At 44.5% G+C, this 26492-nt stretch overlaps 1 protein-coding gene and 1 pseudogene across 1 annotated transcript in view; both read right to left on the bottom strand.

The window, feature by feature from the left end:
* The window catches only part of LPA1 (tetratricopeptide repeat (TPR)-containing protein), a 108738-nt gene that overhangs the window by 48812 nt on the left and 33434 nt on the right, over window positions 1-26492 (bottom strand). The window contains exons 2-7 of the mRNA XM_086497226.1: window positions 26100-26203; window positions 25864-25999; window positions 25554-25785; window positions 16654-16811; window positions 16323-16517; window positions 15852-15952 (exon numbers count right to left, since the gene is read on the bottom strand). Coding sequence (XP_086353352.1) covers window positions 15852-15952; window positions 16323-16517; window positions 16654-16811; window positions 25554-25785; window positions 25864-25999; window positions 26100-26203 — 926 coding nt within the window. The remainder of the gene's footprint in view (window positions 1-15851; window positions 15953-16322; window positions 16518-16653; window positions 16812-25553; window positions 25786-25863; window positions 26000-26099; window positions 26204-26492) is intronic.
* On the bottom strand, window positions 6751-8470 carry LOC147427976 (uncharacterized; annotated as a pseudogene).

The following is a 26492-nucleotide window of genomic DNA, read 5'->3' as shown; positions in this document are numbered from 1 at the left end:
GACACCAACCTTTGGGACCAACACAGTGTCACTATCTACTTGGAAGCACTCCAGCTGCCAAGTCGTGATTTGTTTTGAAGTAGTGAATTCCAATCACTAGTTAATTCGTGAAGTTCTTTTCTGTCGTAAAGTACAGGTAAAGTTGATCAACGTAAAGATCGGGTGAAAGCCAACTCTACAGCCCCTTTAGTGAGTCTATGGGCCGACTCTTCTCCTACAAATTATATTGACTTCCTCTACTCCTACTCTCGGTGGGTTCCTTCTCATAGATCAGCCTCATCTACGACATTTATGGGCTAATAACAAAGAAAAACAACAACTTATCGTGATGGAAAAAATTTCATAGATCAGCCCTGTCTACGACGTTGATGGGCTGAAATCAGTAACTTATCTTGATGAAAACAATCTCTGAAGGTATTTCTTTGCAATGAAACTTGTCTACTCAGTCCTAGTGTCATCTGATACACTTGGTGCAGCATAGAGGTCGCCGGTGTAATCATCTTCGCTTGTCACCTTGCTTTTTTGATGCCCGAGAGTGAGTGAGGGTGCGTTTTTATAGCCTCTCGCAACCGGCAGGAATAGGGTAGGTCTTTTGCACAAAAGTAGGGCAAGGGGAGGGGGGGGGGGGGGGGGGGGGGGGGGGGGGAGGGGGAGGGGCTTACCTACTGCAGCTTTTCTTATCAGAGGCCGCCCACTTATTAAGTTGGTGGCCGGACACTTATAAACTTTGTCTAAACCTGCCAAAAACTCAATAAAAACTTGTAAGCTGAAAGTATGCTTACACAAACACAACCAAGGCGTCTCTAGCTGTAGTCTCATGCACAGATGCAATGCCAACACACACCTTTACAAGAAAGCATTTGCTTTCTTAAAAAGCACTCAAAAAGCGACTCGCTTTTTTCATAAGCAACTACATTTCCTCAAAATTTACTCAGAACCCATCTTCATTCAAGAGCTTTTCTCTTGTCTTCTGGGCAATCTAACTCAGTTCGAAAACTCCTCAGACCATGATATATTCCCTACTTGATGCTCCCGTTACCGACCACATGACACATCAAGAATACCCATCACTTAGTCTCTCACTGTAGACACCAGAATATTTTTACATTGTGTACTAAAACTGGGGTAACTTGGGATCTGCACGGGCATGTTAGGTGCATTAGTATGTTAATGATTGCCATAATGGATGCATTAGTGCTAATTTTTGTTAGTTTTTATGACTGCTTGCTGATAAGTTTTTACCTAAAGTAGTTAATCATTTGATGACTGGAGTTAGTTTTAGGGAACTTACTGATAGCTACCTTAACGACTCTAAATTCAAGCTATGACCATTAGGTATCTCAGTTTGTGCTCAATAGGAAATTATCGATTCTAAATGAGTCCCTAGCTGAAGTTTAGCCGACTATATGATGAGATACTAGCTAGACTTTCAACTAGGCCCGAAAGAAACTACAAAATTTCATAGGTATTAGTGACAGCAATGAGGTTGTGAACTCAAGATTTGTCGAAATTGATCTTTATGATCTCTTACCATTATCCTTACGACGTTAAAATCCTTTCTTTTGATGAGTTCCCTGGTAGACAGGAGAGTAAGTGAATGAAAAAGGGTTACCCTCTGTCGACTCCAAGTGGGATATAAAGAGACAGAGGTCTGTTATCTATAATATCAAGGATAAAGAAGAAATGACTGTTGTCGCATAGATCTTGGAGGTCTTTTGAGATTGCCTTTACGACTTTAAAAGAAGAGGATTACCAAGCGAGAGCAAGAAATTTTAAGTTCAAGGCTTGCCGGCCTAGGTCTTTGAAGTCTTGGGTGTTTTTGTAACTATGAGACCATTTCTGAGAAAGAGCATGTGAACGGAGCTTATGATAATGAATTAGAAAAAGAATTTTGAATTATATTGCATTGCCATTTTTTCTAATCAAAAAAGGCAAAACAGTTGAGAACCGTTGCCTGCAGGGGTCGCCTGGAGAAGTGGGAGGTCACTAGAGAGAGGAGTTGGGTAGCGTTTCTTGCCAAGAAGGGGGAGTAGGAGGTTAGCGCTATAGACAGGAGGTAAGCTAGAGAGAGTATAGCGCTACAGGAGATAGAGAGAGAAAGTAGGAGAGAGAGAGTCTTTCCAGGACTGTGTGTGTGTACTAGAAGAGAGAGAGAGAGAGAGAGAGAGAGAGAGAGAGAGAGAGAGAGAGAGAGAGAAACTGTCTCTATATAGCGCTAGAGAGAGAGCGAAAGAACGACCTTCCCGTAGCACTGATTGCAGAGAGAGATTAGGCCAAATCTGATTGTGTGTGTGTAGAATTGTAGAGAAAGTGAATGCTATTATAATCAGTGTGTGTTGGTCTGCGTGAGAATGTTTGTGTGTGTGTGTGTATGTGTGTGTGTGTGTGTGTGTGTGTGATTCTTGCTTGCATGAGCATAGCGATACAGAGAGAAGAATGGTGAGAGAAAGAGAATTACCTGTAGCGCTGAAGTTAAGAAAGAGAGAGAGATTTCGTTTTCAATCTCTTGTGTGTGTGTGTGTGTGTGTGTATGCAGCATTAGAGAGTGAGAGGCAGTGAAGAATTCTGTCAGGGAGATCCCAAGAGGGCTACCATATATACCCTAAGTGTGTCTGTGTGTGAGAGTGGAACACAAGGTCGGCAAGGCCTGCCTGAGAATCGAGACGCCAAGGTAGCGTTTAAGCTAAGAGAGAGAGAATTGTCTCTCTGTACCGAGTTCAAGAGAGAGAGAGAGAGAATCTCTCTGTAGTAAATTGAAGAGAGAGAGGCCGAGTGTATCTCTTGAACGTTATCCAGAGTGAGAGAAGGAGACCCCTTTCTCTGCAGTAGAATGAGTTAGTGAGAGAAAGAGCGAAAGATAAATAAAGAGAGAAATTAATAAGAATAAGTTTCAAAATCATGCTGCGGAGTGACTCACGTTAAAGTGAGAGGAGCCGCTGCTTGATTTCGGACGGAGACGGAAAGTAGAACATACAAAAGTGAAAGTTAAAAAATCTCTGGTTAGTTTTTTTTTTATTTCCAAACAATTTCATAACACTGAAAAGAAGCATTGCTAGTTTCTTAATTAAGAATAAATTTGATCATTTGAAGATGTATCTACATTAAAAGCATCTTTGGAACTGAAATGTTGCATATTGTTGCATGATTGATGGCATTTGGGAAAGGAAATTAGATCATTGACAATTTTTGGCAATTTCAATGGAAATTTACATTTTACGAGATTATTCTGGTGTTTTTGATTGAAAAGTTTGCAAATTTATTCAGTGATTCTAGATACAATGTCCAATAATCTAAAATCTAATGAGTGATTGATTTGTTCTATGAGTCTAGAATGTGTGAGTTTTGAACTCTAGCGGTCAAGTAAATGTTTGAATAAACACGTGTTGACAAATCTTGACTAAAACTCCATTAAAAACGTATATGAGAACTCAAATTTTAACCATAAATAGCATATCTAGAGATGCATACATGAGAAATAGTGCATATTAGAGAGTTGGACTACGAAACTGGGAGGACAGATATATTTGGACTACGAAGCATAGCAAAGTAAGTGAAATACGAACGCATAATCAGAAATTAGTTAAAGATGAGCTTGAAAGCCGCAAATATATGGCAAATTAGTGTACGTCTAAGTTAGTTAGGAGACCGTTAGTTTAACTGAACGTTATTAAGAAGACTTCGAAGGTGACGTTCATTTGGTGCGTCCATCGGGAATTCGGCTACCTACTTTAGCTACGGGGTTTCTCGGTGCATAGACTTTGCATGCCGATCGTTCCCTGGTTTGACTTAGAGAACTAGAGTGAGATAAAAGAGCTGTTTAGTTTAAGTTAGGGAGTGAGAGCACACGTAAACATTCGCGCGGGATTCTTGGACTTAAAGAGCCGTGGTTGTTTCGTCTGAGCGACAATCAATTCAAAAATAGTACACAAGTGTCCGTGGACACTTAGAATTGTCCAATTGATAGGGAGATTCAATCAAATCTCAATAAGTTGAGTTTCCATACTCAAGGTAATACGACTGTACTCAAGAGTTCTATGTCGTTAGCATGGGTTAGCAATATGTCTGATCTCATTAAGTCGAAAATATTAGACAAGCTTTTAGGAGCCACGAGCGCGGTAGAGTACACTTATAAAGGCCTATACATAGGCTGGTTGTGTAGTGCATTAGGAAAAGAAGGAGAGTGTGTACACAAGTACACTGAACCGGAACCTCTATGTTAACCGTAGGAAGTACGTTAAAAGGACCTAGCCATGGTATCTGCAGTTTCCCAAGAAATTTATAGTAACGGCTATCATAAATTAAAACCTTATCGTCTTTTTTAAATTTCCGAACTTTAATATGGCGATTATGCTAAGCTTTACGTCGCTTTTGCATAGCCTCAAGACTTTGTAAGGCTAGCAAGCGCATCTCGTCGAGTTTAGTCAAGGTAAATAGCCTATCTTTTAAAGATTCCTCTTCACCAAGAGAGTAGATAAGGCAACCCTTAAGGTTTGAATCTCCTTTTCGATTGGAAATATGGCTTCAAGACCATAAACTAAACTGAAGGGAGTATTTTGTGTTGTTACCTTAAAAGTGGTGCGATAAGCCCATAATGCTTCAGGTAATCGTTCATCCCAATCACGCCGATTATCAGCTACCGTTTTTGTTAAAATGTTACCCAGAATTCTATTAGTAACTTCCACTTGCCCATTTGCACGTGATAATAAGGTGTAGACTTTCGATGTTTAATTTTATAGAGCTCGATCAATTCCCTAATAGTGTCATTAAGGAAATGAGATCCCGATCCCTAACCAGCTCTAATGGACAACCAAATCTTGTAATGATATCCTCATAGAGGAACCTAGCCACATCTAAGGCTCTATCAGTTTTCAGAGGTTTAGCTTCAACCCACTTGGTAACATAGTCTGTACAGACCAAAATATATCGATTAGAACGATATCGGGATGGAGGATCTATGGGTCCTACAAAATCTATTCCCCATTTCTCAAATGGTTTCAAAGCTAGTATTGGTGTTAACGGCGTTGCATATTGAGCAGTGGGTCGACCCACTCGCTGACATTTATCACACTTTTTACAATGTGTAAAGGAGTCCTTATAAACAGTCGGCCACTAATATCCTACCATCAATACTTTTCTTGCAGTTAATTCCCCTGCAAAATGGCCTCCACAAGGCTCATCATGTAATGCCTTTAAAACTTGATAAATCTCATCGTCTCTTCAACATCGTCTATAGATTTGTTCACGATGAAAATAACGATATAAGAAACCCCCATTAATGAATAATGACGGGCTTGAAGAAGTAGTTTCTTCTTTTCATGCTTAGTCGCTTTATGAGGATATTCAGACGTGCTAAGAAAGTTAGCTATGTCGGCATACCAAGGTAGCTCACTTTCGACCAGAAACAGGTTAGCATCGGGTAAGTCATCATCAACTCCCCTCTCCACATCATCAGTGAGTAATCTAGAAAGATGGTCAGCTAACACATGTGACTTGCCTGGTCCTACAACTACCTCAAAGTCAAACTCTTGTAGAGGTAGCATCCATCGGATCACTCTTCCAGAAATCTCTGGTTTATTTAACAAGTATTTCAATGCGGCATGATCTACATAAAATACAAAATGATTTCCCAATAGATAATGTCGAAATTTATCGACAGAGAAAACCATAGACAGGCATTCTTTTTCAGTTGTAGTGTAATTATGCTCAGGGTAACTTAAGACCCTACTAGCATAATAGATTGGATTATCAACTTTCTTATCATCATGAGCTTGACATAACACAGCCCCAACTGTTGTATGTGATGCATCAGCGTGGATACGAAATTCTTTTATCCAATCAGGACTCACTAGAATTGGAGCTTTTATCAACCGGTCTTTAATGTCTTCAAATGCAACTTGACATTTGTCAGTCCACACGTAACCCATATCCTTTTTAAGTAAATTTGTCAGAGGACCCACAATTGAAGGAAAGTTCACATGAACCTCCTATAGTAATTTGCATGCCCTAGAAATCCTCGCAGTTGACGAATATTCTGAGGTATTGGCAAATCTTTGATTTTACTAACCTTACTCTCATCAACCGTAATGCAATCCCGAGAGAGAACATGACCCAATAGTATCCCTTTGGTTTTCCTTCTCACACTTCCCAATGAACAAATGAATTATCTTTCAATAATACAAAGGAAGATTCTGTTCGTGGCATAGCCTTGATTAGAGGATGTTTATAAACAACATTTTCAAGGTGTTTATTTATAAGAGATTCAAACTCTTCCTTTTTAGTCTCCGTATCACTCATAACAGCCACCGATTGTGTCCCACAATAGGGTACAATCGCAGTTCCATAACTCTTTGTTGACAAGCCCTCTATATTTACCATATAGGTATCCAGTGTTACTTCAGACATTAAAGAGGTCTCAGCTTGGAATTCTGAGACGTCAGTAATTCCATATTCCTCTGGCTGTTCTTCCATACCTTCCTGTTCATAATAATCTTCCCATTGCTTCAATAATTCTTTGCTATGCTTAGCCTCTAAAATAGCCTGGCCTTTCTCTCTTTCTAATCGGGCTATTTTTTGTAGCACTTGAGCCATAGCTTCGTCTGCTAACTCACGCTCTTTTAATAGTTGTTCCCAAATAGCGTTTACTTCTACTAATGCATTGGATTGTCCTTCAGGCTTATCCGTATTCTCTAAGTCATCCTCCAACGTTATATTAAAACAATTTGCCAAACACTCATCTGAGGTGGACATCCATTATGCAATGTCCTTATCAGAATCATAACCCGAAGAATAAAGAACTTTATATTCACCCATTCCTAGGTGACGGGCATAATTACCAACACTCTCTGATGTGGAGATTGTCCTAGTGGAATCAACCTCTATCCGCATATGGTAACCATTGTGCAGAAATCGAGAATATTTATCCGTATCTAATGAGAAGCGTTGTTTAATTGCTTCTTCATCCTCTGATTTATCGCCACTATAATCTGTGTTGTCTTCTGTTTCTGACACAGTCGACTTTTTACACTCCCTCAAAAATTCCTTACAAACAACTTGCAATTCTACTCTATCATCGCGAGGACCAATAGTGATCACTCCTTTGTGCCAACTTTGCACACACCTGGCTTGAACAAGCCAAGGTCTTCCTAACAATATTGGGAAAGAGGCCCCATACGAATGTGGTCGGACTATCAAGTAGCTCACATGAAATTCAAGTCCTGCCACTATGGTCTTGATCCCTTGTAAAATCCCTAAAGGTTTTACCGTCGTTGATCAGCCAAGCGTAGAATAATGTTCGTAGGTTCGACTTGTTTCAATCCCAACTCCCCCATAGTTTGCTCAATCATTAAGCTGACTGTTGCTCAGCTATGGCTTCCTATTTCCAAGGAAATAGTAGGTGCTTCTAGATCCATAAACATATCTACTACTTGAACTCTTTTTTCTTTAACTGGCTCTGTCATTTTAGAGCTTCTTCTCTTCCCTCTTCTGCGTACGAGCTTATGATATAATTGCTTCTTACAAAGAGGAGATATCTCTACCAAAGTGGTCAAGTCCAATGATATTTTACAATCTTTCATAGACTCCCATAAATTAAAGGTATCTAGTACACTCTTTCTGTGAACTATAGATGTTTGTAATCTTTTTGGAAAAGGTGCTATACCTTTTGTAATTTCTTTCTCTACTTGTAGCTTTAAAGCAATCGGTGATTCATCAGCAGAATGATCCTCAGATGCTTCTTCAGGAGATTCTACAAACTCTTTTATGGAAGAGTTATCAACTTTCTTATTCACATTCGGGACAATAAACCCTTTATTATGGTCCATCTTTAGAGATCGAGTAACTACCCCAACCATCACAGGTTCTTTAGCAAAAGTCACTCTTTTGCTTTTCATTTACGAGGGAATGCATCTTGCACTTGTTCAACCTCTACTAAATTGGCAGAGGTACTAGGACCCTCATTGACCTTCTGTTTCCCTTTGTCATTTTGCAATGAAGTTACCCTTTTTAGGCATACATCTTCATAATGACCCTCCTCGCTACATATTCGACATAATAGTATATAGTCTTGATTTTTACGAGGATTGGGGCAATAGGGAGCTATATGCCCTTCGTGTTGACAATTATAGCATACCACAGGGCTAGATGGCCTCATACTTGGGTTAGTGTATCAAAAATTATTCCGGTGAAATGGAGGTCTATATGGAGAATTTCTCCTCATTTGTCCTTGTAACCTTGGCGTAGGTGGTACCCCCTGTGTGGGTAACCCTTGCCTTTGTTGTTGTCATTGCTGTTGATATGTTTCAGGCAGGCCCCTTTGCATAAAAGGTTGGGGTGGTGGACCGATCTCATAAGTCGTATTGCTCCTATCCATAAAGTTACAATTAGTTTGCATAGCCCTTGCTTGTCGACGTTCATACGCTTGCTTTACAAAGTAATTGTCTTCCACATGATTGTTTATTAGACAAAAGGTACAAAACAGTGTACGTACTTGGTCTGGCACTACCCTTGATGCAGTTGGACATTCAGTTGTCAAATGGCCGTAATCGTTGCACTTCCCACACCACACATTAGATCTCATTGGAGGTGCACTCATAGACGGGCCTGCTGCTTGTTGAGCTATAGCATATACTTCTTTCGTTTGAGGTCTTAAAGCACTCAAAATTTCTTCTTTTAATTTTCCAACTGTGACTGTCATCAATTGGACTACCCTCTCTACCCTCTCTATGTCTGAGTGGCTTCTACAAAAGCCACTCAGACATAGATTTTTCTTCTAGCTCAAGGATATCCATATGCTCTTTAATCATGAAAGGGTCCAACTCTCTAGGAACCCCACTCCCTAATGCTAAGTACTTCAGAAAATCGCTAAATGATAGCGGTCTTTCTTTTGGAATCAAGTACCTTTCACAATTGTATCCCCCTCTTGAGTCGAATGTTATTGTCTTATAGTATATCACGTCCACTAATTTCCAGTGGACGATCAGCTCGATTGCTACGTATGTGTCTAAGTGCGTTAAGGCTTTTTGCACAGGATCACTAGGGGTGTTAACGATTATTTCTGAGGTTTCTAACTGCTGAGCATCTATGTTTAGGGCCCTTTCCGGTTCAGTGTACTCCTGTACACACTCTCCTTCTTGCCCTAATGCACTAGACGCCAGCCTATGTATAGGCCTTTATAAGTCTACTCTACCGCGCTCGTAACTCTTAAAAGATTTTCTAATATTTTCCACTTAATGAGATCAGGCAAATTGTTGAGACATTCTAACGACATAGAACCCTTGAGTACAGTCGTATTACCTTGAGTATGGAAACTCAACTTATTGAGATTTGATTGAATCTTCCTATCAATTGGAGAATTCTAAGTGTCCACGGACACTTGTGTACTATTTCTGAAATTGATTGTCGCCCACACGAAACAACCACGGCTCTTTAAGTCCAAGGACCCCGCGGGAATGTTTACGTGTGCTCTCACTCCCTAACTTAAACTAAACAGCTCTTTTATCTCACTCTAGGTCTCTAAGTCAGACCAGGGAACGATCGGCACGCAAAGTCTATGCACAGGGAAACCCCGTAGCTAACGTAGCTAGCCGAACTCCCGACGGACGCACCAAATGAACGTCACCTTCGAAATCTTCTTAATAACGTTTAGTTAAACCAACGGTCCCCTAACTAACATAGACGTGCACTAATTTGCCATATATTTGCGGCTTTCAAGCTCATTTTAACTAATTTTTTATTATGCGTTCGTATTTCACTTACTTTGCTATGCTTCGTAGTCCTGCCCTCCCAGTTTCGTAGTCCAACTCTCTAATATGCACTATTTCTCATGTATGCATCTCTAGATATGCTATTTATGGTTAAAATTTGAGTTCTCATATACGTTTTTAATGGAGTTTTTAGCCAAGATTTATCAACACGCATTTATTCAGACATTTACTTGACCGCTAGAGTTCAAAACTCACACATTCTAAACTCATAGAACAAATCAATCACTCATTGGATTTCAGATTATTGGACATTGTATCTAGAATCACTGAATAAATTTGCAAACTTTTCAATCAAAAACACCATAATAATCTCGTAAAATGTAAATTTTCATTAAAATTGTCAATGATCTAATTTCCTTTCCCAAATGCCATCAATCATGCAACAATATGCAACATTTCATTTCCAAACATGCTTTTAATGCAGATACATCTTCAAATGATCAAATTTATTCTTAATTAAGAAACTATCAATGTTTCTTTTCAATGTTATGAAATCCTTTAGAAATCAAAAAAAAACCAACCAGAAAATTTTCAACTTTCGCTTTCGAATGTTCTGCTTTCCGTCTCCGTCCGAAATCAAGCAGCGGCTCCTCTCACTTTAACGTGAGTCACTCCGCAGCATGATTTTGAAACTTGTTCTTTTTCATTTCACTCTTTCTTTCTCTCTCACTTTTTCTCTCACTAACTCATTCTACTGTAGAGAAAGAGGTCTCCTTCTCTCACTCTCGATAACGTTCAAGAGATACACTCGGCCTCTCTCTCTTCAATTCACTACAAAGGGATTCTCTCTCTCTCTTGAACTCGGCACAGAGAGAAAATTCTCTCTCAGCTTCTACGCTACCTTGGCGACTCCATTCTTAGGCAGGCCTTGCCGACCTTGTGTTCCACTCTCACACACGGACACACTTAGGGTATATATGTCAACCCTCTTAAGATCTCCCTGGCGAAATTCTTCACTCCCTCTCACTCTCTAATGCTGCATACACACACACACAAGAGATTGAAAACGAAATCTCTCTCTCTTTCTTAACTTCAACGCTACAGGTAATTCCCTTTCTCTGACTATTCTTCTCTCTATATCGCTATGCTCATGCAAGCAAGAATAACACACACACACACACAGAGAAACATTCTCAAGCAGAACAATACACAGATTATGATAGCATTCACTATCTCTACAATTCTACACACACACAAGTAAATTTGGCCTAACTCTCTGCAATCAGTGCTACGGGAAGGTCGTTCTTTCTCTCTCTCTCTCTAGCGCTATATAGAGACAGATTCTCTCTCTCTCTCTTCTACTACACACACACAGTCCAGGAAAGACTCTCTCCTACTTTCTCTCTCTATCTCCGGCAGCGCTATACTCTCTCTAGCTTATCTCCTGTCTATAGCGCTAACCTCCTACTAAAACCGGCCCGTAGGGCGGTAGGCGTTGGCTTTCACCCGAAATTCTTTACTTTAGACACACACACAGAGCACTTTGCAAAGAGCACCTGCGACGAGAATTAACACTTAATCGCACACACGGCTCGGAAGCTAGAATGCTCCGAGCAGACCCTGACAACCTGTAGGCCCCAAAATTGGCGCCCCTTTCGGTATTTCTTTATTCTTTGAGAGGGTAAATTACAAAGTAAGGTCCTGGGAATCCTTTACATGTATCACACTAGATACCACTTGATTTGGCCAAATTTCGGCAACATAACAACCCCAAAACTTGCACGAAACCGATTCCCCTGCTGGAACTCACTTCCACTGGCATAAAACCTCTGATTCTTGCCCAAAAACAGTGAATTCAGCACGCTGTATTTACTGGTTTTTGCCCTGTTTTCAGCCCCAAACAATCCCCTAACTGTCCTCTGCCAGTGGGGCACTATTCCCAATGGTTTTGGCATCCATATGGCTGAAAAACAGTCAATTTACAGCGCATACACAGCGCTGAAAATGCACCTATACGGTGAGGTTATGACCCTCACCGGTGCCTGCTTTGAAGCAGCAGCTAGCTACCCCTGTTCCTGCTCAAGGAGGCTCTTGTCTCAGCACAAAAGCTTGAACCCACACAACTGTACATCAGTCAAATGAATAGCCCTCTTGTGGGGCATCACATAACTGCACGTAGGGGGGAGAGAGAGCAGTGTGTAGTGTGCAGGGCATCACTCCTAGCACCACACTGTACATGAGAGGGAAAGGAAGCACTCCATAGCTCTTAACATGTGACAGGTTCTCAATGAAGCATCCTCCCAGCATAAATCGAGCGCCCCCTCTGCTTCCCTTGACCTGTAATGCATCTATGAACAAATAGATGCAAAAAGGGGAAGATTTCCATGGCTGCCAAAACCTGCGTATCGCTGAAAACGCAGAAAAACAGCCCTGTAAATACGTATATGATGCCTTCCAATGCTGAAATGAGCTCCTTGGACCTAGACAAAGTCATGGGAAGCTCAAAAATGGAGAGAAATGGCTGAAAGTCAACGTTAACAGCCTCCAAAACTGCTCCAAAAAGTCAATTACGAGTTCTCTTCTCCCAAACTTGGTAAATTGACCAAAAAGTGCCACTTGGCACTCATGCATGCAATTTCCCCGCATTGGGTTTCCTGCTTAAAAATCTCTCAACTGGTGCATCAGTTGACTTTGCAGCAGAGTACTAAAATGTTCCCTTGGTCATACCGAAGGTAATGACGCGAACACATTTCACGGCCCAAAATAGAAGTTCCCTAATTTTTAGGAGATGATTCCGTCGGGCTCCCGCTAGTCTTCTGACCATCTATCCTCATTGGGACCGCATCCAAAAGTGCAATATGACCCAACTGTCGGATACTTTTTGTTGGTGATCCCACCTTGACTTTATGCCTTTATTGAGTTCACTTCCTAGTATCCACCAACTTGCTAAGTGCGACGGGGGGACCTACATGATCTTGCTCTGAGCCTAGACATCCTCTTACTTTACGAATTCCAGTGCCAACCAACTTCCCGTCTGCGGGTGAAACTACCGTTCACATTGGCCATACAATGTCCGACCATTTGCAACTTCAAAAAGAGGGTCTTGAAAATTAAACAAAAATCATTGGAAAGAAACCAACAACTAACGTTAGCAGTTGCCACGTCCTCGTGACACCTACTCTCCCTTCTTGGCAAGAAACGCTACCCAACTCCTCTCTCTAGCAACCTCCCACTTCTCCAGGCGACCCCTGCAGGCAACGGTTCTCAACTATTTTTCTTTTTTTATTAGAAAAAATGGCCATGCAATATAATTTACAAAAAATTTCTAATTCATTATCATAAGCTCGGTTCACATGCTCCTACTCAGAAATGGTATCATAGTTACAAAAACACCCAAGACTTCAAGGACCTAAGCCGTCAAGCCTTGAACTTAAAATTTCTTGCTCTCGCTTGGTAATCCTCCTCTTTTAACGTCGTAAAGACAATCCCAAAAGACCTCAAAGATCTATGCGACAGCAATCATTCCTTCTTTATCCTTGATACTATAGATAACAGACCTCTCTCTTTATATCCCACTTGGACTTGACAGAGGGTAACTCTCTTTCATTCACTTACACTTCTGTCTACCAAGGCACTCATCAAAAGAAAGGATTTTAACGTCGTAAGGATCATGGTAAGAGATCATAAAGATCAATTTCGACAAATCTTGAGTTCACAACCTTATTGCAGTCACTAAAACCGATGAAATTTTGGAGTTTCTTTCGGCCCAAGCTCAAAGTCTAGCTAGTATCTGATCATTTAGTCAGCTAAACTTAGGCTAGGGACTCATTTAGAATTGATAATTTCCAATTCAGCACAAACTGAGATACCTAATGGTCATAGCTTGAATTTAGAGTGATTAAGGTAGCTATCAGTAAGTTCTCTAAAACTAACTCCTATCATCAAATAATTAACTACTTTAGGTAAAAACTTATCAAGAAGCAGTCATAAAAACTAACAAACATTAGCACTAATGCATCCATTATGGCAATCATTAACATACTAATGCACCTAACATGCCCGTGCAGATCCCAAGTTACCCTAGTTTTGGTACAAAATGTAAAAATATTCTAGTGTCTACACTCACTCATCGAACTTGCGAAACAACTCCTACATGATGCTCTATGTCACCATCCCATGACACATCGGAGATGTCCGTTCCGATGGTCAAATACTCCTTCTCAATGATCTATGTCACCCATCCGTTGTGACGCATCAAAAGTATCTTTTCTTGGTGGCCTAACAGATATTTCCGTTTATAGTGCTCTCATCATTCCTGTGAATGACGCACTAGGAATATCCATACACAGATGTCTCAAGTAGGAAAACCCTCTCACTTATGGACCCAATTATTTTCAATAATTCTTTTAAAACTGTATTTCTCTTAAATAAAGCTAATTTAGCAACACATTGTGCATACATGGCCCCTGCAAGAGCTCAAGCTACATCTCACTCACTCCCCCAAATGAGCCCCCAAGACTTGTTTATATACTGGTAAATCTGACCTCGAGTTTTGATAAGTCACTCAAAAAGGTTAAAAGCCTTATAAATTGTGCCAAGTCATTACGGAATTTTCTTCCAGTAAAAGTAGCTGCAAGACACAACAGATTATGCAAGCGCATGCTTGCACACATCATGTTCAGTGAGTCCAGCTGGTACACGACCACCACTAGCCCTAAGCCACTTTTGAATGTCGTCAAATGTGCACAAAACCCCTTGGTCAACAGACCATGCCTTGTGCACATCATTCATGCAAACTTCAAAGAGGGTTATGCATGGCTTCTAACTAAACTAATGGAATTGTCCAGACATGTAGGTCCTACAAACACGGTCACAAAGGTGCTGGTACATGCTTCCCTAGGCTTATGTAGGCTAGGGGTTGGCTTCATGTCATAGCATGTCCATGTGGCACATCCAGCTCATGTGCACGTGACAGGATTAGCACAAGAAAATCATTTACTAAGGGGCACCACTATCTTTGAGGGGCGCTAAGCACCCCTGCAGAGACCATCCAAGAACTGTGGTTTGAGCCAGTCCACACTTCATGGGGCCGGGGTGATCACCCATGAGGCAGCTTGGATAACATTTAGCAACAACACACTCTTCAAAACCTGGCAGGTTAGTTCCTTCTCCTTGACAAAGGGTGGCTCAGTTCGCTGGCCATTCAAGCCATTGGTGTCGCATTTCCCATCTCCCATTGTCTGATGTAGCACATTAAGGTCGTTGTTGTATCTAGCAAGTCTCCTAGTGCCCCCTCTCATTGTGTGGGAACATGTTCAAAAATTATAGCGGCAAGCAGTGTTGGATATGTTGGCACCAAGAGGTGATGCTGGAAGAAATGGTGCTAAACTGTAAGATGACTCAAATTGGCTAGACTGAAGGTCTCCATCACCTCAAGGTTTTAAGGTCTAGATGGCTAGACCAGCCACAGCTGCTTGCCTCGCAAGCCTCTAGTCCAGTAGTCTATCCTTTCAATCACCAGACCAACCTTCTAGCCCACCAGCCTCAGAAAACCAGCACTTAGCTCCAACATTAGTGATGGAAGTCAAGAGGAAAAGGGTTTCCCTGTCCCAGTACTGTCACCGCGCTTGTGCGTTTAACCGGAAGGCATCTTAAAGTTTGGCACCATTTCTTCTTCCATAGTTCAAATCACTACACAAATCACGAAACATGATTCATATTCATAAAGAGGATGTACCATCTCACAACAAAAATGGATTGGATATTGCTACATATTGACCTGCCTTCAAACAATTACTTCATTCATGATAACCCATACCATTACCCAATAGGTCCATTCATGTAGTAGAGATCTGTACAACTGTGTTTTTGAAAGGCTGAACAAATTTGTTCACCCTTGAAAGCCGTCTCCTACAGTCAGACTCAATGTGATTGTTTTGTGTTTCTTTTTCAATTTCCCAGAAGCACAACTCTCAAGTTTCAGTTACTTAGTTTCTGTTGCAGAGTGGACCAAATCTCATGCCAGATCCTAACTTAACAGCCTTGACCCTGTAGTATGTTCTCAAGGACAAATAGAACACCCTTTGCAATTAGAAGAAATGGATTTATTAACATACACTTTCATAAAGTGCTCTTCTCAACTTAAACTACCTTTCCCACTCCGGAGGAGAAACCACTTCTGCCTTGAGTTTCCTGTCTGCTTTCTCCACAGTCTTAGATGAAATTTCTTTAGCACGTGCTTCAAAATCATCCTGTCAGAGAAAACACCTGCGCTTAGGACATATGTCTGTACAAACATCCGCGCTGGAAATGGAGAATTGACACTTCACTGATAGATTGGTAAGACATTCCATAAATAGCCACAGTGAACTCGCATTCGCTAAACGTTGTATCCATATTCATCTTTTAGAAATTGCATCACTCTCGGCACAACCTCGTCTTGCATCTAACTAGCATACTACATTTTCCTAACCAAAACACAGGACTACAACCAAACAGAGCTCTAAAGGTCAATAGATTTTGGTTGAAGGCACATGAAGATTAATTATGTTACTTGAGAGCAAATTGACTGAACAAACTGCTTAAGTCACCAATACTGTCAAATAGCTAAAAGAAAAGTACCGCAGCTACTGTAGTTGCAGGCACAACAGGGCCTTGGTTCCCGAAACCTTTTGTCTTCTTTCCAAACAACTCTTCTTTTGTATCGCTCCATATTAAAGGCACCAGCAAAACTCCTCGCTTGAGCAATTCGGTACGAAACCTCTCAGCGCGTTGAACTGCTCTTGTAACGGTATCTTTGTTGCCAGCCAGAATGATCTGCCCAGGGGTAAATGTAAAAAGGCCAAATTTGACACCAGCAACAAAAATAACACTGCTGCTTTCATTATATCAAGTACGAAGTCCAAATGCAGCAACTGAAAAAAAAAAAAACATCATTACAAAGAAACCTTACAGGGCGACTTGTCTCTCTCAGCTGTACAAGTTCTACAACACGATTGTTGTTAAGACGCAATGGTAAACGGGAAAGAGTTTCATCTCGAGATATCCTAGCCAGCTGCTCCTCCTCTTGTCTTGCATCCCATATGAATAATGCCACAAAAACTAGAATTCCTGCAGAACTCTAGAACACGACTACATTTTAGATCACGCAATGAAAATGTGAACATCAAACATTAAAAGGCACTATTGCTTCACTTCTTTCTGGTTCCAACACACATCTTGAAAAATGTAAAGATTCTGTGAAGTACTAATGTCTTCATCTTTGAAGCATCAAACCTCTCGGCAAATTTAGATTTGTGTGAACTTTGGATCCAAGACTCAAGTAGCCCTCAATGAGAAAACATTATTGAACAGTCTCCCTTGGACTTGCCTGTTGTTTCTTTTAAAGTGCTTTCAAAAATTCTTACCCACATGATTCAATCATGATCTCTTTTCAATTCTCAAGTCCCTACGCATTGGACATCTAACGCTTCTTTTGATATTTTCCTCCTTGTACACTTCCTAAGGGACACTTCAAGACACACTCTCTCTCTTTAGGAAATACCTTGCAAGAATAGAGCACCTCTACACAAACATTCATGATGATCATATTAAGAAAAAAACATATATCAATGCAATCTCTCTGGAAAAAACATTGCTATTTACTTTACAGGTTGTGATCCAGGAAATAAACGGGCTTCCACTACTAGTGATCTTGAAACTAAGATTGACCAGAGGCCTCTGTACAATGCCTTCATCATTTGTGCTCTGAACTTTCTTAAGGCCTAATAGGCCTAAATTCTGAGAGAACTAGACTAGATTTGAGACAGAGAAACAATTCTTAGTGCCACTCTTTTGCATATACCTACAGTGGATTGAGGGTCCAACCAAATTGAACTCACCGTTCTTTTTACAATGCTAGGTGGTGCACATAATTTTTATGAAACGCAGGTGCAAGAAGTAGAAACAATAAAATAGTTTTGTCGTCGGTCCTTGACACTGAGCGGGCACGCTCGCTACTGCTTACACCCCCCCCCGGCAGCCTTTTTCTTCGCTCTCCGCCTCTTTCCCGAAGTTTCCCTGCAATTGGCTCTGGCAGCATTGTTCTTTGGACAGTGCTCGGCGCGCTTGGTTGCAGAGTTTTTTCTCCTTCTGCTTCTTCGCCACAGCAGTAGACATAGATGGAGGCTCCAACTCCGCCACAGAGGGACTCGTCCGAAGCCCCCTCGCCCAACCCCGCTGAGCCCACCATTCGACTTGCTCTTTCACCGACAGAGCAAGCGAGCCTAGCCGCAGAGGTAGAGCGCTTGCAGGTGACTTCTGTCATCTGCAAGATTCTCGGCACCCGACCTAGCAGAGGAGAGCTGCGTGACCATCTCCATGCCCGTCTTCTCGCAGAGGTGGTCAAGATCTTGGACGTACAAATACTCGGACGAGGTTACTATCAGATCGAGTTTGAGACCTCAGAGATGGCGTCCAAGGTCATCGCCATGAGTCCATTGACCATCCGAGCAACACGAGCCCACTTTCGACAGTGGAGACATGGTTTCGACCCTACTTCGAATGTTCTGGTAGAGGAGGCAAACATCCCCATCTCCGTCTGCTTTCCGGGTTTGCGGAGTCCAGGATGGGTTCAGCCATTGGGACTGTCCTGGAGACACCTCGCACGGCAACCTCGGTAGCTTCCAAGGCAGCTGGCATTCCCTCAGTTCGCGTTTTGGTTAGGGACACTCACACGCTTCCGAAGGTCATCCTTCTGCCTCGGGTGAGTGGGGGTTGGTTTATACAGAGTGTAAAGTATTCGGGCCTCCCGAACCAATGCTTCATTTGTCGACAGATGGGCCATCTTGCGAAGGCCTCTCCACGGAGGAGGCCTCGACCTACACCACAAACTCAGCCCCAGCTTGCAAGGGCTGGCCAACAACCACAAACGGAGACACAACGTACACATGCAAAGCCACCCTCTGAGCCTGGGGCTCCAACGGAGGAGGGATGGTAGCAGGTCCGTAGTCGACGACGGCAGGGGCCACAGCGACAGCCTGGCACTCAAAGTGGTCCTTAGGCGCCTACCCAACAGCAGTGGGTTCCCAAGGGGAACCGTTTTGGTCCTCTTGAGCAGGATGAGGTCCCTGCTCCAACCCCCGCCCCAGCTTCACCCTCGACAGCCCCCCCCCCCCCGAGTTCCCCCTCTCCTCATCATCCTCCCCCCGCCTCCTGCTCCCGCCGCCTCTTCCCCCCGCCCCTCTACCTCTGCCGCTCCCCCCCGCCTCTCTTCTCCACCTCTTCCCCTTGCTCCTACTCCCCCCCCTCCCGCTCCAGTTCCACAGTCGACCCAGGGGGCAGGGCCTTCTCCGGTTGCTAGGAGATCTCTTGGCAGTGCCTTTGCTACGAGTCGTTTGGTGAGAGAGGGACAGCCTTTCTTGCAACCCCCTCTACAGGTACAGATGTCTCCCCTTGCAGCTATCCCTCGTGGTCTGACGAGCATCGACATCCGGCACCAATGAGACTTCTTCGACTACAACTTTACTCGTTTTCTCGATGACCCCTCAGCAGACCATGAGGCAGCCTGCTTCAGGGTCCATGTTCTGTTCCTTCATCTAGGGGGACAGAGGCCTTGGACTCAGCAGTTGGCTTCTCCTTTCCCCTTTGCGGCCGAGACTAGACTGAGTGGACTCTCGACTGAGTGTTGGGATGGTTGCACACAGGTCCTAGAGTTCTCTCACCACATGGGAGAACTAGGAGTTACAAACATGCTTCAGACTTTGTGGCCATTGGCCAAGTTTACGGTGACACCTCCAAATAGAGCAGGATGTAGACACATTGTGGTTTACTTCTTTGCCGATACACAGTGTTTTCCATGCTATGTACACATTCATGAGGACTCCAGACAGAGGAGGTTGCTTTACGTACGGCTCGCTTTGCTTGGGCTTGGGCCAGGCACTCGTTGCAGTCACGCCTATCTAGAGGACGCTCGGATGCAGATTACTCCCCATCCAAGCCAGCCTCGAAGATAGCCCGTTTAGCTACTGCCGCAGCATCTGTTCTCTCTCGCTCCCCATGAGGATCATCTCATGGAACGTGCAGGGACTTGGTGGGCCCCAGTTTCAACGCTGCCTTGTGGGAGGAGAGATTGATCTCCTTATGCTTCAGGAGCACTATTTGTGTGAGAGCCGCATTAGACGTTGTGGTCAGCTCTTGCGTGGACGACATGATACTTTTTGGTCAGCTGCTTTTGGACCAGGAGGCATCCAGGGTGAGGTATGTATGACTATTGCGAACTCTTTGCAACAGGCCATTGTGGGCAGAGGGATTATTGTGCCAGGCAGGGCTCAGTGGATTTGTAAGGTGCAGTGGAATGAATGTTTGCGCTTTGCTCAAGATTAGTGATCCATATTTGCTCAAGGTTCCTTTTAGTTCTTGTGGAAGGGAGAGCCTTCCGTTCTTAATGGAGAATGCAATGATCACGAGCAAAGTGAGTGGACACTGTGCGTGCAAGTATATGAGACTGAGAGATAGAGAGAAAAGAGATACGACACTAGAGACGTAAAACCCTCCTCCGAAGGCCCCACTCTCATCGGCGAGAGTGATCTACTATTGATTGCACAAAGTGGTACAATGATGATGCATGGAAACTGATGCAACTCGGGGCCATGTCGGTGACGACGACGGGGATGGCAACAATGACCTAAGGGCTGAAATCTGCAAGCTTCTGATGGCTGTCTAAAAACGCTATCTGCTGAAAATCTGCTGCGAGTTGAAACGCTGATTCGAGGCTGTTTTTATGCTGCTGAAAACGCTGAAATTGCCTGTCGAAAACGCTGGCCTGCTGCTGCGTTTTAATGCTGAAAAACGCTGATTTGGTTTGCTGCGTTTTGGGCTGAAAAACGCTGATGGGACTGCTGACGATGGGAAGATCTGGAAACGCTAGGTGCAAGGGAATGTTGGGGTCAAGCCAATGCTGAAAACGCCAAGGCAAGGGATGTGCTAGCGATGAGGAAAACGCTAGGGTTGGTGGATGATGGAAAATCGCCAAGGCTGGGGGTTCTTGATGGTTCTTGCTGAGAAGGTGCCTGTTGAGCGGTGGAACTCCTGCTGCCTCTTCTGCCATTTAGTGCTAACTTTGGTTTGCTTATATATTTTCTTACCCAAATTGCACTACCTGATTCCAATGGATTCTGATGGGAATACTGATGATCATGCTGTGTGCAATCAGAGGATATGCGTCTATGTTAAGTGACTGGGCATGCACGGTCTACGAATAGACTCACAAAAAGTGCCAGATCACTTCTAGTCTAGACTGAATGGACTGACAGAACCCTGTTATGTTGTAGCTTGTCCACGGACAAATAGGGTTGGATGTGTCACGTAATAGGATTACTATACACGTTCAAGGTTGCCTTGTGGGCTTCCTCAACATCTATGCGCCCAATGTGGCGAGTGCTCGAGCAGAGTTGGTCACAGATAGTTGAGTCTCTGCCACAGGCAGAACACTGGTGCATAGGGGGGGACTTCAACATGTTGAAGGACCCTTCTGACAGGATTGGTGGTAGCCATGCTACTGTGCATGGAGTTGAGCTGGAAGAGGTTTTGTATGACCCTGAGGGTCTCGGATGTTTGGTAGCACTCTAGTTTTGTGAGGCCCCCAGACAGCCTTGCCTTCTCTCGTTCGGACCACAGAGTGGGAGGAGTGAATCTATCGCGGATAGATCGCTTCTACACTAGTGACCATTTCAGTGACTTGGGATGGACAGTTGGCATTCTGGCAGGGACTTCCTTCTCGCACCATGCACTAGTGATCCTCACAGTGGCAGACGGGCAGAGGAGAGGGAGCACGATGCTTTGCATCCCAGAGAGGGTCTTGCTGGACTCTGCACTCAGAGAGCGAGTAGAGGCTCTCTGGACAGAGAGCTTGGACAGGCAAGATTCTCTTCCTGACAAAGTGGCCTCAAGACTAGCTCAGATAAGTCGTTTCTTTCTCCAGGAGTCTTTGGCTCGCTGGGCTGCAACGAGAGAGGAGGAGCAGCGTCTTAGACGGGGCATTGCTTCGTTGCAGAGGATGCAGGAGCAGCATCCAGAAAGTCCTTGGTTGGAGGAGCAGTTACAGCAGGCTCACCAGGAGCTTGTTAGCACAAAGGAGCGGCGACATGAGTTTGCTTTCCACCGACAGGCATCTCAGTGGACACAGATGGGCGACAGAGTGACTGGTGCTTTCTTTAAGGCAGTGGGACCTCGGCATGCGAGCGGCGACATGAGTTTGCTTTCCACCGACAGGGATCTCAGTGGACACAGGTGGGCGACAGAGTGACGGGTGCTTTCTTTGAGGCAGTGGGACCTCGGCATTCGCATGCCAAGATCAGTCAATTGCGGAGGCCCGACGGGTCAGTTGCTTCTGAGCCCGAGGATATGCGTGCAATTGCTACCGACTTTTATCGTGAGTTACTGTCTACAGAGCCTCAGTCAGAGCGTCACGATGCATACAAGGAGCAGGTTTGGGCACAGATGCCTTGTCTTGTGACTGAGGAGATGTGTCAGAGGCTTGAGCTGTCACTTCAGCTTGAGAAGCTGCACACGGCTCTTAGGACCCTCCCCCGTGGTAGTTGTCCAGGTGGGGATGAGTTGACTCCTAGTTTTTTCTTGGAGTACTGGGACCTGCTTGGCCCAAATCTCTGTAGTGCTTTTCAATACATTTTGCACACATGAGTGATGCCTAACAGCATGAGTGAGGGCTTGATCTACCTCATTCCCAAGGAGGGTGGCTCCTTGGATGAGATTCGACAATAGCGTCCCATCACCATCCTCAACTCAGCCTACAAAATTCTTGCCAAGGCTCTCAGTTTGAGGATTCAGCCACTTCTAGAGAGCCTTATACATGGGACTCAGACAGGTTTTGTCAAGAAACACAGTATCCTTGACAACATCTTTACTTTTTGGGAGGCTTCTGCCCTAGCACGGCTCCGTGGTGAGGACCTAGTGATTCTTCTTCTCGATTTTGAGAAGGCATACGACAGAGTTGACGGGGACTTTCTAGAGGGCACTCTATGCAGGATGGGCTTCTCAGATGCTTGGATCAGAGGGGTGTCAGCTTTGTACAGACAGGCTCACAGTCAGGTACTTTTGGCAAGAGGTAGAGGTGATCGCTTCATGCTCACACGTTCGGTCAGACAAGGCTGTCCTCTTGCGGGGCAGGAGGTAGAGGGTGCTCACACGTTCGGTCAGACAAGGCTGTCCTCTTGCCCCCTTCCTCTTTCTGTTCCATGCGGAGGCGATGAGCAGGTTTTTGTCGCAGCACGTTGGTCTACGGGGCTTAGCACTCCCTATTTAGGGAGATGAGCTACTCAATGCTGAGTTTGCCGACGACTCAGCCTTCCTTAGATGGCCAGGAGGCAAACCTTCACAGGTGTGAGTTGGCTCTGGAGACCTTCTGTTGTGCATCGAGCGCACTGATCAACTGGAGAAAGACAGTGGCTTTCTCGGTTGGTAGTGCTCCTGTGCCCGATTGGATGCTAGGAGAGGGTTTTAGGTGGATTCCCCCGGGGACTACAGTTCGGTACTTAGGCTTCAGGTTGGTTTAGACTTGTCTCCCGAGCAGCAGATTGCTCCCCTCCTCCTGTCTATCAGGAGGAAGTTGTTGCATTGGAGCTCAGCACGACTTTCTTTGGCTGGCAGAGTAGTAGTGGCCAACCATGTGTTGTTGGCGACTATGTGGTACATCACTTCTTGCTGGATCTTCTCGAGTTCTTGTATCAGCCAGGAAGAGAGGCTGATCAGGAAGTTCCTTTGGTCAGGACGTGACACTCAGATAGCCCGAGCCAAAGTGGCTTGGCAGGTCATCACTCTTCCTTGTTCACAGGGAGGGCTTGGGATCATTGACCCAGCACAACAGAGCAGAGCCCTTCTTGGGAAGTTCATAGTCAGAGGACTTCTTCCAGGCGAGGAGCCCTGGAAGGAGTTCTTGCTACAGCAGCTTTGTGCTAGGGTACCTCAGGCTGGAGGCCCCTGGCGACCTTCAACCAGGTGCATCTTCATACAGATGTGCAGAGTTGGTTTGAGCAAGAGACTGGAGGACCGCTTCGCTGTGAGTTTGCTTCGATCTTGGGAGCTCTTGCGGCGAGGCCTGGAGCAGAGACAACCTACTTGCACGGAGGAGCGCCTACGGCAACCCCTTGTCTGGAACCCCATGGTTAGCACTCAGAGAGGCCACATGGTTGGTAGTCGGCCTCATGTTTCTTGGGGTCCCATGGCAACGGGTCCAACGCGCTCTTTAGGTGATTGGTTAGAGTTCTCAGGCTTGTCAGAGGAGGTGCAGGGTTTCCAGCTTCAGGGCATGAGAGGAGTGCAGAGCATGTGCCAGGACATCTCAGAGGCAGTTCCAGCTGAGTGGCTCACGCCTCTCGAGCCAATAGCACCTAGGTGGATGGGAGCCTTCACACGACTGGAGGTTCTCATCTCAGTCAGGGCCTGCTCAGAGACTGTTCCATCCCTTTTCTTCGAGCTACAGGGTGAGGGACGCTTACAGCGAGTTGCAATAGAGGCCCCGCAGGTGGCAGTGTGTTGTTTTCAGAGGATCCGAGTAGTGGGCATCTGTGGGAGGACTTGTGTCATCGATCTTGACCCAGCAGCTCTGAGACTGGACACTGGAGGCTGTGGGCTTGGGAGTGTTGTCCACTGGCACGAGTATAGTGGCATCCTGGTGAGTGGCTCTGGAGGGACCCTTTCTCTTCTGCAGACCACCCAGGTGTCCCATTCTTTCAGTACATTGTTCGACTGGGACGTCATATACTAGCAGCACAGAGAGAGGCCCGCCCCGCTGCAGCACCTCATTGGCAAGAGGAGGGTCTCACAGCTGAGTTCTTGGCAACCTTTTGGGAGAGGTTGTGGGACTCGAGACAGCCGAGGCGAGTCACCTTGTTTCAGTGGCTGGTCGCACACAAAGCCACAGCAGTTGGGAGCTGGCTAGTGCATAGTGGTCTCTCGGCCGCATGTGCATCTTGTGACCATCTTGTGGATAGTCAACGTCGCTGTCTTCGGGACTGTCCTTCGGCACAGCAGATGTGGCTTCGAGTTCTTCGGCTGATGCCTGCTCTAGAGCTCCACGGCTCGACAGTACACTTGGGGAGCAGCGGCTTGGTCCACCCTCTCGGGCCCGGCATTTCAGTTTGAGCTATCTTCCACCTGCAGGATGATAGTCATGCAAGAGGGGCGACCTACACTCCAGCTTGCCACAGAGCTTACTCCACAAGAGTGGTGCAGTGAGAGAGAGGAGTGTTGGGAGCTCATCAGTGACCTGACACTCTGGTTCATCTGGCGGGCCCGTTGCTTCCGCATCTTTGAGGCTCGCCTGTGCCACCAGCAGAGACTGTTCGCGATTTTTGGCTAGAGCTGATCCACACTCTCAGAGGACAGCTCGAGAGACTACAGGGCAGCTCCGACCGCATGCGGGAGCGCAGAGAGGCTTTCCTTTGACTCTGGTGTCCTAGGCCTTTCTACACCATGGTCCAGGGTGTACTCCGATGGCACTACCGACCACCTGTGTGGCTTTTCCCTCCCCCCATTTCTTGATTTAGCCCCATTGTACATATGCTGGTTTTTTCATTGGGAGAGTCTCCCCACCATGGTTGTTGTAGCCCTCTCTTGAAGAGGTGGTTGTAGCCCTATGGGCAGTTTCAGAAACTAATAGAAGGATCTTTTTCTCGGAAAAAAAAAAAGAAAGTAGAAACAATGATGTGGACACTCGATATGCTATCAAAATCTACAAATATTTAAGTTCTTACTAAGTCATATAAACTTGATCTTACTACATACAACAAGAACTCTGATTCCAGATAATTTAAAAACTTAAATGGCTTTAGAACTTAAGAGTAAAGAAGGACACACCAGTGATGTTAATCCCTAGATTTTTGGCAACCTCCCAAACATCCGGAGCATTCTCCCCGCCTTGAATTGCTCGAAATAACCTTGGTCCATTGATAATTGTTGATATTCCAGCTGCAGCAGATAGCACTACATACAAAGTTTTGCGCACAGCTCGAAATGGAGCTTGTACCTCTCCAATAAGCTTCAAATCTCTTCTGAAACCTTGACCCACATCTTGCCCTCCCTTCCGAGCCTGCACATTCAAGATAAGAAATAATTTGAACCTCCTTGGCCCAAGTAGTTAGGCCAGAACAGCTATTGCCCAACTCACCTCATCTTGCAACTTCTTGAACTCCTGTGTGCTTCTAAACGATGCCAGGTCAGGGTCATTAAGAATAACACTGAATTTCAATCCATAATCCCGAAGAGCTTGACGGAGGGCCTCAGAGGCCAGTTGTTCTTCCTTTCTAGAAAAACCAAGAACACGTCAAAGCAAGCACAACTAGTTGTAGAAAATTGAAAACAGACACGCTTTCATACACAGAACCAAAAAAGAAAAGCACTAACCGATATGCATGGCAGCATGCTTTATTATAGAGAGCTGCCTGAGCCTCCTCTGGCTTGGGGTTCATGGTGAGTGCTGCGTCAAATTGAGCCAAAGCATCCTTGACCTGATATAATATTGACAGTAATCACAATTAAGTGCCCAGTTACACTAAGAATTTTGAAGAAAAGGGACCGCCCCCACCCCCGGGGGGGATGGTTGTTGTGATGAAGACAAGCTTGACAGCTCTAACAGAAATATGAAGGGAAAATTTATGATATTGCAGACTACAAGAGAAGGAAAAAGAGCCAGACACGAAGATAATAATAACAAGCTTCATACGTGACTGCGTACTGTGCAAATTGTTCTCGACTGTTTGCAATTTGATGTTACAATTCAACCAAAACGTAAAAATT

Source organism: Adiantum capillus-veneris, chromosome 23, assembly GCF_014529385.1.
Source record: "Adiantum capillus-veneris isolate H3 chromosome 23, ASM1452938v2, whole genome shotgun sequence".
NCBI classification, from domain to species: Eukaryota; Viridiplantae; Streptophyta; class Polypodiopsida; order Polypodiales; family Pteridaceae; genus Adiantum; species Adiantum capillus-veneris.
Note: the sequence above shows the minus strand (reverse complement) of the source record. Positions and strands in the feature narration are given on the sequence as shown.